Below are 18,202 nucleotides of genomic sequence, written 5' to 3'. Positions count from 1 at the left end.
AAAGAACATAGTATTTTAAAGATAATGATGACCGTGCATTGCTTTGCATGATTCTTAAAATTCTGAAATAAAAAAGAACATCCCTTTGAAGACAAGGTATAGGAATGACACCAACATTAGTTAGAAAAGAATATGTCATTTTATTTTCACTTACAGATGAGACAGTACATGAATTTAGGAATAAAATCACTGCAGGTTTCTGAAATATTGACACCTCAAGGTCTAACACACCAACATTAGCCTATTCACTGCAAAACAGCAACATCAGCAGTTCAGATTTGGTCTTTGTCGTGGTTGTTGAAATAAGTTCTTAACGTGAAATGCCCAGTATGTCATAGTAGACATGAACCGAGTTTTGAAATTTCCTCTTTGGAACAAATGATGCTTATTTACAAGATAAGAGTAGGCAGTTCTAATTACTCACCCTATTGTGAGTGTTAACGACTGACTTTAAGCTACAGAGGGTTTTCCAGCTATTATTTCCTCTAGAGTTTCTAAAAGCAACAACTCTTATTAATGTTTATCAATGATAATGTTGGAAAAAAGGTGATGTTAAAATCAAGGCGCTTTTTAGAGATATTTAAGGACAAAAAAAGGTATTACCATTGGGAAAAAAAAAACCTGTACATATTTTCAAGCACAACACAAATATTGCAGCAGTATTTAATCGAACTATTGTAAAATAGTGGCAATTACACTACCTTAGATACTTTCTAGTTTTTAAACCTCATAATTACAATTTCAATATACAGTTTCCGACTTATTAATTAGAACTATGCACAGCTTCTAAAGCGTATTCTTCAGGTTTATTTCTGCACATAAATTAAAGCTGTAAGTTGGTCCTTGATTTGGAGAACAATAACTACCTGGAAGCACTAAATTTCAGACACACTTACTGAGAGCTAACAAAAATAATTACAGAGTGAAAAGTGTCAACACTACCGTGCGTGGAAAAGCAGCTGCTGCCTCCAAGTGCAGCGTGGAATCCGGCAGGAGACGCGCTCAGGGCCCCGCGTGTCTCGCAGACAGACCCGAGGAAAGCGCGAGGGCCAGGAGGGAGCTGACCGAGCGAGGGCGCTTCCCACGCCGGGGCGATCCCCAAGACCGCGGCGGCTTTGGACCTCTAGCATGAGGAGCAGACTTTACATTCGCTGATTTCATTTACACCTTTTACAAAAGATAGAGCGTATCTGAACTTTTTTCATCACACTTAAACTGCGCAGTTCAAGCTGACTGAACTCGTAAGGCAGCCCAACGAGAACTCAAGAGGAGCACCAGACCCTGGTCTCCTCTTTCCTACTATGTAGTCACGGACGATTTTGTCCAACTATCTCTATGTAGGAGATTTACACGTTATGAACAGACTAGAGTTAGCTTACTGTTAAACTGTTAAGAAAAGTTCAAAGGTATATGGAAAAGTAAACCTGCTAATAGCAACTGCTTCTACAGTGACAATAAACTGAGCTAGAAAAATAATTTCACTGTTTCAAATGAGGGAAGAAGCTAGATTTTTTAAATATATTACTCATTCTGCAATGGCTGATTAAAATGACGATGTATAGGTTCCTTCCATCCTGTGAGTTGAATTCAAGTTACATTTTAATAATTACAGATTAGCTTCAAATTATAAATATAACTATCCCAATATAGTAAAGAGATCATCAAGGCAGTAACACCAGATCAACTCTAAGTCATCACCCTCACCCCCAAGAACAAGATGTGCTCCTGGATAAACGATTTACAAAGATCTCGGCTGCCGTGGAAAGCGGGTCAGTAAAGACTCCAGTTCTGCATGATGGAATCTTCCAGGCCAAGCCGCTTTCCACAGACACAAATTCAGTCTATCTTTTCTTTTTGGACCAATCTGGGAGCATCAACAAAGTCTTTGCCATTGTAAAGAATAATAAAAAATGTTCCAATGCTTGCGACTCCCCAGAAGAGCACATAGGCCAGGGTTTCTGTCCATGTGTCACCTGTTGATTTTAAAAAAACAAAGAACTGATAAATAACAAGTCATTTTATTGACACTAGTTCTAGCTTTCAGCTGTTTAGCACATCTTGACAGCATTAAAGTTTACAAACACATCCAAAGGAAAAACATAAGAACCTCTCAGTTAAGGTTTGAACCAGTGGTTCTCAAACTCTGGCTGGCTCGAGAATCTTCTTCAGGGCTGGAAACAGTGTCAGCTGCTGGGCTCATCCCCAGCCTCTGTGCTTTGGCAGGCCTGGAGCAGGGCCCCGGAAGCTGAATTTCTCACAAGTTCCCAGATTATGCTGATGCTGCTGGTCGAGAGACCACACTTGAGAACCACTTGACTACACTTCCCTGGTGCCTCAGACATTAAAGAATCCACCTGCAATGCAGGAGAGCTGGGTTCGATCCCTGGGTCAGGAAGATCCCCCGGAGGAGGAAATGGCAACCCACTCCAGTAGTCTTGGGCTTCCCTTGTGGCTCAGCTGGTAAAGAATCTGCCTGCAATGTGGGAGACCTAGGTTCGATTCCAGGGTTGGGAAGATCCCCTGGAGACAGGCAAGGCTACCCACTTCGGTATTCTGGGCTGGAGAATTCCATGCACTGTATAGTCCATGGGGTTGCAAAGAGTCGGACACGACTGAGTGACTTTCACTAAAAACCAAAGTAGTGGCTAGAAATCAAACATTGTCATATCTAAACACCACAAACATCATTATGTTACAACAACTAACTGACATCAGGGATTACTATCCACAGCATCCAGTCCATCTTCACTTGTACAACATTCATATTTATACAGTTGCTAATTCTGACAGCTCTGGGTTTTAAAGCTCTTTCTGGATAAAGAGAAAGGTGGTTCCTCACAAGTCCACCCTGGGTCACTCCCCAAAGGGATGGTCCATTTGTTCCGGCTGAGTCTCGGTCCTGATGTCCCTGCCTTTGCAGACGTTCTAGAGGGAAATGTGTGTATATAAAAAGACCAAGATAACAAAGCTAACTCAACAGTGGCGTGGCTCCCAGAAAAGGCATCCATTGGGCAGTGTGTTAAAGAAAGAGGTCAGTGGATCGAGGGCGTGGACTGAACCGCGAGCAGCACAGTCTGCTGGTCCCTCCTTTTCCGTCCTGCCCCGAACGTGACACAGGCCCCCATCACGGCACACAGCGACGCGGCACTTGAGGGCCCCCGGCCTGTTTTTGGACTGTGGGAGCTTTCACACTTTCAAACAGCTGCAAAAACAGTGTACAAGAGAGACCATGTGTAGCTTGCAGAATGTAAAATACTTATGGGCTGGCTCTTTTCAGAAAACATACGCTAACCTCTGCCCTAGAGTAACATGAGGGCGGCTCCTTCCTGTGTGGTGACCACCTTCACTGCTGAACACTCGGGGATTACAGAGACCAACAGGCTCCGAGCCGCCCCTGGGGAAGCTGGCAGAATTAGTGTGGGGGGTGAACAGGAGGCCTTAATTCAGGAAACTGTTGCTGAGGGCTTCCTGTATCCAGTATTCTTGCCTGGGAAATCCCACGGACAGAGGAGCCAGTGGGCTACAGTCCATGGCGTCGCAAAGAGTCGGACATGGCTGAGGCAATTTGGTATGTGCACCCTGAATCCTAGGCGCAGGAGGAAATGTAGTAAGACAGGTCTCTGCCTTCAAAAAGCTGCTGATGCACTCCGAAAGATGAGCAAGTATGCAAAGCATGACTACCCAACTGGGTGCTGGATGCCACGGAGCAGGGCACCTCTGAGGACGAGACCCCGCAGTGCTCACGCTGTTAGGAGAGGGGAGTGCTCTTGAGGGAGGGACACACCGTACTGTGGGACCCAGAAAGGGGGAGCTGAGGTCCGTGCAGGGAGAACAGGGGGACACTCGATGGGAGGACGGAGGCTGAGCGCAGAGGCGCCCCTTCGAGTGCCTGAGGCTGCACCTCCAGGCGAAACACGAGCATCACAGACTCTCACTCTCAGAGCACTGAATATTACTAAATAAGCAGCTAAGTAACTTAACCCCATTAACTTAGTGACAGGAAAATATTGAGAGGAAAAAGAAAACCAGTAAGACCCGTTTGTTAGCTCAGGTTCCTAGGCAATGTTTCTATTTAAATTTACTATGTATTAATCTATAATAACACTGACTCGCCCAACAATAGGTGGTTGGTCACATAAACTATACATCCATCAACGGAATACTTTGCAGCCATTCAAAGTAAAAGACATGGATAAATATTTATACTGCTCAGTGAAAAAAACAGTACAAAAAAGTTTATAGGATCTGCCTTTTGAAAAAAAAAAACATACACACCTACAAAGACTAAAACATCAAAACATTAAAGAATAATTAGCTTATCTCTGAAAGGCAAGGTGATAACATTTTCTTTTTTGTCTAACCGTATTTTCTGTAATTACTATGTATTACTTTGGTAACAAGGAAAAAAAAATTAAAAAGCTTAAGTGGAAAAAAACACGCCATCAAGCTACCGAGTATATGTTTTCCCTCCTGTCACATCTAAGGACTCGCATCACCTGCTCCCTTTACTCAGTTTAACGGGACACACCACGTACTGAGCAGGTGCAAACTTAAGATGCTGTACAGAAAAGTTCAACAATCTAAAAGATGAATGTGAAATGAGTGCAGACTTACCAGCCATCAGCAAACAGATAATGCACATGGAAAAGGCAACCACCATGATAATAGGCAACTGGAAAAGGAAACAGAAACCACCACGTAAGATGCTCATCAAAGGCTGTAAAATCAGCCGTCTGCTTTCCCTGCAAGACAGCAGAACACTTCTCTATCTGATATACAAAGTACCTTTCTTCCAGCAAAACATCATTAGAGTTTTGATCATAACTGCCCAAATCTTCAAACAGGTTAAAAGATCTGAAGAAAGCGGAGGGAGGTCACCCAGATGTGTACTCAGACTCTAGGTACCCCCACTCCAGGACACCAAGCCCGCTGGCATGAAACCCCAGAGAGGCTCTTGCAAAGTCTGGTGACTGAGTCAGAAACGAGAGACATGACAAAAACACACTGACTTCCATGTCACAGGTTTGCCTCCAGCAGATCCTGAAGCTCGGGGGAAGCAGTGTCTCCCCGAAACGAGAGGTCCTCACACCTGCTCCGTGCCTGTGATCTCACTTAAATAGCATCTGCAACGGACACCTAGGTGCTTCCACGTCTTGGCTATCATACACAGTGCCGCGATGAACACTGGGGCGCATGTCTTTTAGAACTGTGGTTTTCTCAGGGTATATGCCCAGTAGTGGGGTTGCTGGGTCATATGGTAGATTTATTCCTAGTTTTTGTAAGGACGCCATACTTTTCTCCATAGCGGCTATGCAGTTAACATTCCTACCAACAGTGAAGGACTGTTCCCTTTCCTCCACATCCTCTTTAGCATTTATTGTTTATAGATTTTTTTTTTAATGTGGTACATATATACAATGGAGTATTACTCAGCCATAAAAAAGAACAAATTTGAGTCAGTTCTAGTGAGGTAGATGAACTCAGAGCCTTGTCTACAGAGTGAAGTCAGAAAAGAAAAACAAATACTGTGTATTAACACATATATGTGGAATCTAGAAAAATGGTACTGATGAACCTATTTGCAGGGCGGGAAATACAGATGTAGAGGATGGACACGTGGACGCAGCTGGGGAGGGACAGCGGGACAAGTGGAGAAAGTAGCACTGACGTGTACACGTGGTCATGTGTAAAATGCAGAGCTGGTGACGAGCTGCTGTGTGGCACAGGGAACCCAGCCTGGCCCTCTGATGACCCGGAGGGGCTGGATGCGGGGAGGGGAGGGGACTCCACAGAGAGGGGCTGTGTGTGTAATTACGGCTGATTCACGCCGCTGGACGGCACAAGCCAGGACAACGCTTTGAAAAGGAACAAAACCAAACGAAGGATCCGCAAAGGACAGTCAGGTGTGAGAGAGGGCGACATTCCAAAGTGACCTCCCTCTTCTCCCTCATCTGCTCCTTGCGGCAACTTAAGTGTTCATATTCCATTTAGAACAACACAATGTTTTATGTCAAGGGGAGCTGGACTATCTGTACCTTCAGTCACCATGCTGTTAACAACTTAAAAAACATAAAGGTTTCTTACAGCCAGGAATTTCAGATCTCTTGGAACACTTAAAGGACTATGAGATTCTAATTCATCCACTGAATAGTTCCCAAGAAATAAGTCTATGGAATCCTAGAAGAGAAAAAAAGCAAAATAATAACTCCCAAATTAGGTATGGGGAACAGTACAAAGATACAGCCACCAAATAACCACAAATTAGCATCAGAAAACAAACTTACTTGTCTAAATCCATCAGAAAAGTTGTTCTTGTAATACCGTATTAATGAGTTCCAGCCATCCATTATAAGTCCCAACTGAGTTCTCTTTCCAGTTCTGGTTAAATAAGAGGTTAAGTTTTGAGTTACAGATTTGCATATTAAATTCTTACACTGTTTACAGCCAATAAGTATGTGTTATGGAGATAAATAAATTATAAAGATTTCTTTTTTAAAATTCCTGAATATATAAAGGAGACATCTCACAAAAGAAACCAGTACTGAGTCCAAGAAATGTGCATCCTCTTTCTAGAGCATTACCACAGGAAACACAAAGAGGAAACGTGCTCAGTTCCACTCGCAAAGACAAGAAATAAGAAGAGAAATGCATAGCCCAGGTTAAGTGGTATAAAGTAAACAGACTAGAAATCTTATCTTGCTCCCAGAGAATCCATACAGCAGAAAAAGACCCAACCACATTTGTAACGAATTCAACACATCCCAACTTCTCACTACCCAGTATGGTCCTTGAAACCAGCCCCAGCATCACGTGGGCACAGTCTCAGGGTCCTTCCCAGACCGGCTGAATGGGCCTGGGGTGAGTCAGGTGCTCAGCAGGCGGTTGAGAGGAGCTGAGGTGCCCAAACCCACTGTGCACCAGAATCACCCAGAGAAAGCTAAGAAGCCACCGGTGCCTGGGCCTCATCTCCCCTGAGTCCCAGCTTAACGGCCTGGGACGAGGCCCAGGCACCAGTGGGAGCTCTTGTGTGAAACTCGCCCGAGCGGTCTACCATGCACCGGAACAGTGCACCCCTGGACCGGAATGCAACTTCGGCGCATGGCTTACCTGGTAAAGTCAGTCTTCAAGGCACCAGTTCCTGCATACTGTTTGGCACAAGCATTTGCATTGTCAGCCCAGGCTGTGGGGGAAAAAAAGAAAAAGAAAAGGAAAAATCAGTTAATAATCATTGACAATCAATGCTCTAAATCCAAAATATTTATTTCAAAATTTGAATAACCTTGCCTCTGTTCAAGAAATGACCTACCATTTTTGTATATCTTCTCAAATTCATCTTGTTCTTCAAGCTTTTGTCCCACATGCAAAACTCCTAGTCTCTGGAATAAGAATCATACCCATGTTTACATGTTACAGATTTCAGCACATGTGATTTAGGAACAAAAAGCAGAGTCTCCAGAGTCTCACGTGGTTGCTGGCTGCAGGCAGGAGGCGCTCTCCTTGTAGGTGGGGACCACAGCCCTCTCCTGCTCTGCCCAGCTGCAAACCCTCTCTCTGGGCTCCCATCTGCCGCAGCCCCTCTCTCCCCTGAGCCCCAGTGGCAGGACTGTGTAAACCCAGAGACGGGGCAGAGGGAGAGGTGGGGAGTATGCAGTAGTGCTCCCTCCTTCCCTGCCGCCCCCCCCCCCCCCAACCTCCCATCACCTGGACCCGCTTCACAACTCACCACCCCAGACTGCTGACTCCACACTTACCCCTAACCCAGGGGCCCTTTGAGAACTGGATGAACGCTACCTTCCTCCCTCACCACAAACTGCACCGAAGCACAGCCCTTTGCCTATCATCTCACAGGACTCTGGGCAGCCTGAGTCTCTCGATGGACTCCCCTTTGGAGTTCACTGACCACAGATTAGGGACTCCCGCCTTGGTCTTGTTTTGGACCCGCAACCCTCTTAGAACCACTTATCTTCACTGCTCGCCTCTGATGACCCTTCCCTCACTCCCCCAGTGACCGGCCCTCTCTGGAAGGGGACAGGCACAGCTGGAGGCCCCACGTCAGTGGGCCCTGAGGCTGGACAGGCTCCTGCCCGAAGGCTCTCTGCAGGTTGCTGAGCTTTTATAGGACTGTTTTTAGCATGTAAGTTAGTTAAATACAGATTACAGAACCTAGTCCAACAGATTTCTGCTAACCAGCCTTGGAAACAACCAGTCCCAATATGATTTCTACTGAAAACTATCCTCTGAAGTAAAGCCATCAGACTGACAAGGACACAGCATCAAACACGCTAGAGTACTGAGAGGCGGTGACCACGCCTTCAGCAAGACCACGCGAGGATTCGGGGAGGTGTTTTACTCCGCAGTTCTTCCCAGAGTCCACAGAATTGCCATGAACAAAGATGAATGCTTACAAATAATTTCGGCAGGAAATCATTTGGGATGCATTTTGTTTGCTCCCTACAACAACCACCACTGAGGTCTGGAAATCTAGGCTGTATGTATTTTTAGCTCCATATATAAACAAAAGAAACTATTTATACCTACTCTTTCTCAACAACACAGTCACACTGGTGCAGCAAAGCTGTGTCACAAAGTATTTACCTGGGTGTTAACATCCCTTGCCAACAATAAAAGAGATGCAAACAAAAACAACCTAGAGGTACTACTCTGTACTGTTAGAAAAGAAAACCTTTCTAAATAAAAATACTTGATGCTAGCAAGATTCTTTTATTATTGCTGGCTAGTATTAGGGGTAAACTGGTTTAGTGTAACCCTCTTGGAAAGTATGCATGCGTGCAAAGTTGCTTCAGGCATATCAAACTCTTTCCAACCCTTGAAATGTAGCCCACCAGGCTCCTCTGTCCATGGGCTTCTCCAGGCAAGAATGCTGGAGTGGGTTGTCATGCTCTCCTCCAGGGGATCTTCCAAACCCAGGAATCAAACCCACATCTCTTATGTCTCCTGCACTGGCAAACGGTGCCACCTGGGAAGCCCCTTGGAAAGTATAAATTCTCTTTAACCCAGTAGGAGATAACTCAAAGGAAATAATTCAAGCTAATAATATTATACACAGGTGTATTCTCTACAATCTTATTTATAAGCCAAAAATGTAGCAACCTAAATGGCTTACTGAATTACAGCACAACAGTACAACTCTTAAGAAACTATAATGCTAGAGCAAAATAGCAAACTTTAAAACTGTAAACACACACTGACCGTGGTCATGCACAAACTACACCCATGGATGCCAAGACACAAAACCACATATAGAGCTGGGTTAGGGCGGGGACATATAAATGTGTTTTATTATTGGTTTTCAAAAATTGTTTACTTAATAAAAGAAAAAAAGCATGTGCACCTGAAGCTGGGCCTGAAGTGAACGGCGAGCCAGCAGACTCTGGATCACGTTGGTTCTGTCCAGACAGTCCATGCAGTTGCTGCGGAACACACCCTCCTGGTTACTCAGCACCAAGCCGGCTGGGTCCACTAGAAAATAACTAACACATATTTGTATAAACACTCTCATACCAAAGCCAGCCAAGCGGTCTTCCCAACCCAGGGATCGAACCCAGGTCTCCCGCATTGCAGGCAGATTCTTTACCAGCTGAGCCACAAGGGAAGCCCAAGAATACTGAGTGGGTAGCCTGTCCCTTCTCCAGGGGATCTTCCCTACCCAGGAATCGAACCAGGGTCTCCTGCATTGCAGGCGGATTCTTCTGAGAGCTATCAGAGAAGCCCTCCCACTAAGGACAGCCCTCTTATAACACAGGTCTATGTCACAAACATTATTAAAGCCAGTAAATTAAAGGACAGACAGGAAATGTACAGTTCAGGTATATTTGATGACCAAAAACCATAAGGAAGTTTGAATAGAACAGACAAGACAGACTCTATCTCAAAACAACTGTAGCATCAAGGTCACTTAACCCAACAGATGTGAAGGAGGAGCTGGGAGTATTGTAACAGATACGATGGGCAACACCATGTCTCCCCAAGGCCAGAAGAGGGCTTCCTTCGACATGGCGCATCTGTGGCCCCTTCCTCAGTCCCCGTGCTGTATCAGAACTCCCTGAGTTGTCCATTAGAAATGAACATGCTTGACCTTCACTTTTAACAAACAATTCAGAAATAAACTGAATAAGATCTCTGAAGAAAGGATTGGATATTGTGCATTAAGAACATTTTAAAATCCCTTCTTAAAATGGCTAACATATGCAAATAGTGCACCGTTTATAGAGGATAATAGGGTATTATTTGAAAAATCTGTTTTACTTTCTCTCCTGAACCACCCAGATGTCTGCAGTGGAGCCAAACACAGTACCAGTCCCTGTGGTTCCGTCATTTTTAACAATCTGTTCAAATAATTCTATGAACCCCCATATTTGACAACATATAGTGTGGTGGTGAAGAGCACAGACTTTGCCAGCAAAGTTTGCTAGCCTTAGTTCTTAGGCAAGTTACTAGCTGTGTAATTTTAAGTAAATAACCTAATTTTTCAGAGCCTATATTTTCCCACCCACAAACTGGAGCTAGCAGCACCACCAATAGGCTGCTCTATAGTTAAACGAGATCATGTATAATGCACATAAAGTGCTCGGCAGAGTGCATGGGGCAGAGAATACAACGAATACTAAACAGTATTAAATTAACCACAATTATCCCCTAAAATCAAAAAGTGAAGGGGAAATACAACAGATTCACCACAGGCTAAAAATCATGACCTTAAAAAACAAGGGTTTAAGGGATTTCCTTGGCAGTCCAGTGGTTAAGATTTCATGTTTCCAATGCAGGGGACACAAGTTAGGTCCCTGGTCAGGGAACTAAGATACCGTATGTCAGGATGCCAAAAACAAAAACCGGCTTAAAAGAATGTGTTTAGACTAAAGATAATACAAGAGGTTCATTCCAAACCGGTGAGGTTCCATTAGAGTATGTATATACAGAGTGCATGTGAGTGTTGGCATCCCATTAGTACTTATAAAATAACTACTACATATTTTATAAGTATTACTTCTTGAACTACAGAACAGGTCTAAGAGATAAGTATTATTATCTCCACTTTCCAGATGGAGAAATCAAGGCTTGCCCCTGTTCACACAGCTAATAAGAAGCAAACTGAGATTTCCAACACTCTGGGTAGGGCCCTAAAGCCCAGATTCTTTCCACTTTCCCCTAAATCCCTGAGAACAAATATGCAGAGAGGTCTGAACGTCACAGTTTCATGAAAGGGGTCTACTGTCCCTGTGGAACATGGTGACTGCAATGGACAGAGATTTTGGCGTCAATCTCTCCTTCTCTCTTAACTCTTGTGGGGCTGTGATTAACAGGTGAACTCAAGGAAATACCCCCCCCCCCCGCCGACAATGTTTCTCTCACCCCAATAATGATATAGATCAACCCCTCTACACTAGCTATGCTCAAAACAAAACCTCATGGGGAAGGGGTGGAGGTGGGGGAAAAAAGCAGATTAAACTAACTATAGCTGGGATTACTGGAGAAGGAAATGGCAACCCACTCCAGTGTTAGCCCACCCACTCCCATTCCAGTATTCTTGCCTGGAAAATCCCATGGACGGAGGAGCCTGGTATACTACAGTCCATGGGATCACAAAGAGTGAGACACAACTGAGCGACTTCACTTTTCTTTCATTACCAATATAGAGACTCTCAAAGATTTTAAAATAACATGAAACAAAAGGTTGTAATTAAAGAGTAGGCAGAGGCAATTCTTGGAGAAGGGAATGGCAACCCACTCCAGTATTCTTGCCTGGAGAATCCAATGGACAGAGGAGCCTGGTGGGCCACAGTCCATGAGGCTGCACAGAGCTGGACATGACTGAGTGATTAGCAGCAGCAGCAGGTATTACTTAATATGCATAAAAATATATTTTTCTTAAAGCTGAGCAAAAGACTATAGGAGAAGCTTTACTATGTTACCATGAAACTGAAATTAACACAGTACATTTGGCTTGCCAAGCAAAAGCGAAATGAGACTAGTTTCCAGATTCTTACTTCTGGCTCTAAAACAAGTAAAGACTGATATGCATAGAGTACAATCCATCTATGAAGCCACACAATAATTAACACCTTAACACACATAAGTACCATAAAGATATCTAGACCCTTCAGTCCATTATCCTACCCTGAAGAATTTAACAGAAGTAAAAATATATTTATACCCAGTGATTCACTGAAGCACAGTCTTTTAGGGAAGGAAGAGAAAAGGAAATGAACCAGCTGCCCAATGTGAAGAACACTTAGCTAACTGTGCTATGACACAATGGGACACAGCAAAGCCACTAAATGTTAATATTAGAGTCTTGGTAGGTTAATGACAAAAAGTGATAACATATTTAGTGAAAAGAACTGAATATAAAACAGTAGCAAACTATCTTTAATTGTGTAAAAATTTGTAAATGTATAGAATACATAAAAATATGAAAATACCTAGACTTGGGTCATTTTTAAGAATTTTAAAATACTTAAAAAATCACCAAGCCTAATCTTTCAGAAAAAAAAAACTAAAAATGAGAACAGACCAGTGCTATGAACCTAGTGAACTATATGTGTAGGTCTGCTAGATAATGCATAACATATATGATTAATGTATGCACCTATCTCATCCCTCAATTTCCACAGAGAAATAGCAGAGCTTACCTTAATTCATCTTGCATTTCTGCTACCTGATCCAATAAAATACTTAGCCGATCCCACCTCATATTTTTACATTCCTTATGGAAGTCAAAGGCAATGTACCTAACAAAACAAAAGACATTCAGAAAGTGACTAAGAATTAATCATTTTTTCTTTAATAATACCTTCATAAGCTGATCCTCCTCTCTAAATATATTTCACCTAGGAACATACATTCACTCTGGGTTTACCACTATATACACACACACAGAGGCATGCACAGATATGCTGACCTTCTCATGCTCATATCTACTGAAGGAAAAAAATACACACTTGTATCTTTACATGTTTTTCTAGAGGCCCTAAGATGAGTCAACAAGCCCAGCAAAAGGCTAGAGACGTGAGCTCAGGCACAGCAATGAGGCATGTTAACATAAAGTAGCCTTGTCCAACTGAGTTATCCACTGTGTATTTATTCTCTGCCCCTAGGTGCCAAGAATAGGGCCCCTTTCTGATTTTCCAATCAATTAAGATATTCCAAATGGTCAAACTTGATTCAGGCCAAGGAGGGCTGGACTGTGTTGAGTACTAGAGGCTGTGAGAACAGAAACAGGATGGCTCCTACTTTGGTTGTGACTTGTTCATCCTGCCAAAATATTCACTTTATCAATATCCATACATCACACACACATGTGGTAGAGAGAACTTTCTAGTCTGTCAATCTGTAATGGGTTGTTTTCAGTTATCTGATATTGAAGAAGCATAAATCTCAAAGCTGGAACACATCTAACAGTGAAGGTATCCTCCTAGGAACCCGAAAATGCTGCCCCTTGAGAGGGGGAGAAAATCATTAACCAACTCCTGAAAGTCAAAAGAGGAAGAAGAACGTAAAGAACCTGGGCACCAGGGCACCTGAAGATTCTCACACAAGCCACTTTCACCCAACTTCCTACTCAAGCATCAAGTCAAGTCATGGAGGAGGAGGACTAGAAGGACACTACACTCTCATCTACAGAGCAAAATTCAGACCAGGCGCCTGCTCTCATGTGACTTCCTGGCTCCAACGGCTGAAGGGACCTCAGACATCAATACAGGGTAGGCTTCCAGCAGGTCCAGAGAGCGGTTCTATCACCTCAGCGGTTATCTCAGGGCAGAAGAGGGGCCTTAGACATTAGCATAAAAACAGAGGCTAGCCAACCATGGGGCCTTGTTGTTGTTGAGTCACCTCTGACTCTTGCGACCCCATGGACTGTATAGCCCGCCAGGCTCCTCTGCCCATGGGGTTCTCCTACACTGGAGCAGGTTACCATTTCCTTCTATAGAAGGGCCTTACACGTCAGCATAAAAACCGATGTTAGCCAACTGTGAGCTAGGCTTTGCGCAGACTAAGTGGGGGAAGCACTTTCAAAGGCAGCTCTGCTAAAACTGGTGGCATCGTGTTTATTTTTGGAGAGCTCTGATCATGGCTATAGACTTGTCCGAAGAATTTAAGTGGCTCATTAGCACCTAAATGCATTTGGACTCTTCGACTTACATCCTTCTAAAATTATGTTTGTGTTTTCTCAGAGTATGTCTTACATCATTGTATTTCAGTAATAATAGCTTTAGGGCTTCACTTCTTAGCAGAAGGAGCCTTCCGAATGCACTGGAACACCAAAGGCACAACTTTAGACTGACATATGCCTCAAGTTCTCAAAGTTAGCTTCTGCTGCAAACCCTGGAGGCAAGACTGCCTACGGAAACCCTCTGAAGCACAGAAAAGGTCTTAACCAGGGGTGTACCCAGCAACCAGGAGATAAACTTTTGCTAGAATATATGATACATGCTGGGCTTTAAACCCACAGATTCTGATTTTTCAGGTCTTAGATATATTCTGAGTAATTTCTCTCAAGATTTTAAGGCACATCATGGATAGGAATCACTTCTCTGATTCATGCAAAGTGTGTCTGGGCAGGTTCCACTGTAAGAAGGCAGAAATGTACATGGAGCAAGGGTCTGAAGAATTTGCTAGAGTTTCTGAGTTGGACAAAACAAACTTAATTTCTTCCCCAAGGGTTCATTATGTCCTATTTTTATGTTTTAAAATTTTCTATAGCTTAAAAAAAATTGTTCCCAAATAACCCAGTACCATTTCTTTGAAAGCCTTCCCCACTGCCTGTGACCACTTCCTACCTGAGTACACCCCCATCTCCTAGCCCAGTTTCTGGATGCAGGACGCTCCAAATGGGCTGACTCATCACCCTGCACACGTCCACAGGGCAACTACTAATGTTTTAGGCTCCCTCTCTTTTCTGACAGAGCTACAGAGAATTTCTAACTATTGTCTGGTGACTTACAGGAGAGACAAGCTACCGTTCCAGACCAGGCCACCACACTGCTCCAGCTTGTGTGGGGTCAGGACCAGGCAGATGTGAGTAACTTAAAGACCCAATGGCTGTGGCAACACAAAGCCTCAAGGTGAGGATTTTAACCAAAATTCAAATTAAAACTCAACTGTTAAATTATTCTGTTCAAATGAGCTTATTTATGTAGAAAACAAACTTATGGCTACCAGGGCATATGGGGTGGCGGGGGATAAACTGGTAGACTGAGACTGATACATACACACTACAATACATAAAGAGATAAAACTAGTAAGAACATGCTGTGTAGCACAGGGAACCAAGGAACTCTACTCAGGATTCTGTAATGGTCTATATGGGAAAAGAATCTTAAAAAAAAAAAAAAAAGTGGATATATGTATAATTGATTCACCCTGCTATATACCTGAAACTAACACAACATTGTAAATCAACTATACTCCCAGTAAAAATTAAAAAAGAAGTTATCCTGCAACACAAATTTTTTATGTCAGAGAAAATTTCAAGCAAACAAAATCATGCTTTGAAAACAACCAACTGAAATATGTCTAGAGAGAGATCTATGTACTTGCATGGACATGAAGTGCACATCTAACCTGAAAAACCCGACAACAGATTTCTAGTGAGGTACCTGATCATTCCGTTCCCCAAGGAAGACACCATTGTGGCAAATGCCTGTTCAAGTGGCTTCTCTGAGCCCTTCTGATTTACCTGTAAAAAAATTAAAACCACCATAGTTTTAAGTTTAATTAAACGGAGACAGTGACATCAGCAAAATGGCAGACTGTGAAGCTTTAAGCTCTTGTACCCTCACAAAAACATCAGAGAAAAGAGATGCTGTCTAAACCAAATTTGTAGGAACTTTGGAAAACAATAGAAGGTTTTTAGCAACCAAGCAGATGTCCAATCAAATAAAGCCATCTTCAAAATTGGAGGACAATTTTGCAGCATTTTTCCTGCCCTTACCTTACCCTTTCTCCAGTGCAGTGACAATCTTAGCTTAAGCAGCAGCAACAGGTCTCAGTCCCTCTCCTCTAACTGGAGGGAGAAGACGAGAACTTTTATTTGCAAGCTATTGTGTATGTTTTGTTCTGATCTGAAAGAGTGACTTGGGGTCTCTGTCCTGCATAAACATGAACACAGGCAGGGAAAGTGGTAAACACTGCTCATGTAAGCTGCAAGAAGACTACAAACCAACAGATAGATGCCTAGGGCAAGATATTTCAGGTGGTGACATAAAAAAGACCATCTGAAGCCTGCAGAAGCAGCTGGGGTATTAATGATAACTCTTTGGGGAAACAGGATATTAAAAAACAGCCACATTCATGGAGGGTTTTAGAAAGCCATGTGCATACCGAAGCAAGATGCACACTCTGAAAAATCCTAAAAAAACCTTAAGGCTTCACCTCAAGCTAATCCCTAGGTTCAGAGCAAGCCTAACTAAATACGTGAAGGACTGCTCCACCACAGAACCAGTCAGCAGAAATTGGGAGATGGGTTTGTTCTCTTTTTTGGTTTTTCCTTTGTCTACTTCATGTCCTGATACTCAAGGAAATTTCTATCACTGTTAGCTGAACACAAGCTAAAAGAATAGAGACTTCAGTGAGCATACACAAGGAACAGTCTTTGCAAAAATAGTCTGGAAAAGTCTCAAAACAAATGAATTACTATAGCATTCAACAATCAAAACAAAAACAAAACAAAACAGAAAACCCCTAGGAAAGAAGAATCTGACTTTCTGAGTTACTGTATTATGTAGATCCAATGCCGTTTTCAATAACAACAAAATCATAAGGTATACAAAAAAAAAGGAAGACAAGGCTTAGTTAATGAAAAAGGATAAATTGATAGAAATCATCTCTACAGAAACCTTATTTATAAAGAACTTTCAAAATAACTGTCCTAAATATGTTCAGAGCTAAATGAAAACACGGACAAAGTAGTAAAGGAAATCAGGAAAACTATATGTAAAAAAAAATGAGAATATCAAAGAAACAGAAATTATTCTAAGGAACCACACGGTAAGTCTGGAGTTGAGAAGTTCAAAAGGGAAACTAAAAATTCACTAAAGGAGTTCAACAGCACATTTGAGCAGGAAGAAAAAAGAATCAGCAAACTTGAAGATATAACAAATAAAATAATCAAGTTGAAGGAGCAGAAAGAAAAAAGAATCAGAAAACTGAACAGTCTAGGGGACTTGGGACACCACCAAGCATACAATATATTCATTATAGGAGGCCTAGAGAAAGGAGAGAAAGGGGCAGAGAGGTTATAAAGAGAGAAAATGGCAAAACAACTTCCCAAATTTGATGAAATATAGAGATCTTCAAATCCAAGAGGTATCCAATCTCCAGATATGACAAATCCAAAGAAATTCACATCAGACATTATAATCGAACTACTTAAAGACAAAGAGAGATCTTGAAAGCAGCAAGAGAGAAAGGACTCATCACATACAAGTGATTCTGAGTAGAATTATATGCCAATTTCTCTTCAGAAACCTTAGAGGCCAGATGGCCACGAGATGGTATATTTATGTACCGAAAGGAAAAAAAATCACTGTCAACCAAGAATTCTATATCTGGCAAAACTGTAATTCAAAAATGAGAAATTAAGATATTCTTAATTTTAAAAAAGCTGAGGGAATTGTTTGCTCAGCTGGTAAAGAATCTGCCTGCAGTGAAGGAGACCCCGGTTCAATTCCTGGGTCGGGAAGATCCCCTGGAGAAAGGACAGGCTCCCCACTCCAGTATTCTTGGGCTTCCTTGGTGGCTCAGCTGGTAAAGAATCTGCCTGCAGTGAAGGAAGACCCTGGTTTGATTCCTGGGTCAGGAAGATCCCCTGGAGAAGGGACAGGCTGCCCACTCCAGTATTCTTGGGCTTCCCTGGTGGCTCAGACAGTAAAGAATCCACCTGCAGTGCGGGAGACCTGGGTTCAGTCCCTGGGTTGGGAAGATCCCCTGGAGGAGGGCATGGCAACCCACTCCAGTATTCTTGCCTGGAGAATCCCCATGGACAGAGGAGCCTGGCAGGCTACAGTCCATGGGGTCGCAAAGAGCTGGACATGACTGAGCAACTAAGCACAGCAGACCTGCCCTACCAGAAACACTAGAGTCCTCAGCTTAGAATGAAAAGGCGCTACAAAGTAACTCAGAGCCACAAAAGAGAAACAGTCTGCTTAAGATAAGCAAGACACAAAGGAATAAACATTACGCA

General features: G+C 42.9%; 1 protein-coding gene across 1 annotated transcript in view; it reads right to left on the bottom strand.

Annotated features, from left to right (window-relative positions):
• Positions 1–120: 120 nt before the first annotated feature.
• SACM1L (SAC1 like phosphatidylinositide phosphatase) overlaps positions 121–18,202 on the bottom strand; it is a 62,164-nt gene continuing 44,082 nt past the window's right edge. The window contains 9 exon segments of the mRNA XM_020915942.2: positions 121–1,973; positions 4,615–4,672; positions 6,085–6,177; positions 6,285–6,378; positions 7,108–7,180; positions 7,307–7,376; positions 9,353–9,491; positions 12,651–12,749; positions 15,618–15,697. Coding sequence (XP_020771601.2) covers positions 1,837–1,973; positions 4,615–4,672; positions 6,085–6,177; positions 6,285–6,378; positions 7,108–7,180; positions 7,307–7,376; positions 9,353–9,491; positions 12,651–12,749; positions 15,618–15,697 — 843 coding nt within the window. The 3' untranslated portion in view covers positions 121–1,836.

This window comes from Odocoileus virginianus, unplaced genomic scaffold, assembly GCF_023699985.2.
Source record: "Odocoileus virginianus isolate 20LAN1187 ecotype Illinois unplaced genomic scaffold, Ovbor_1.2 Unplaced_Contig_2, whole genome shotgun sequence".
Lineage (NCBI taxonomy): Eukaryota > Metazoa > Chordata > Mammalia > Artiodactyla > Cervidae > Odocoileus > Odocoileus virginianus.
The sequence above is the reverse complement of the archived record's forward strand: the minus strand, read 5'-3'. Positions and strand labels throughout refer to the sequence as shown.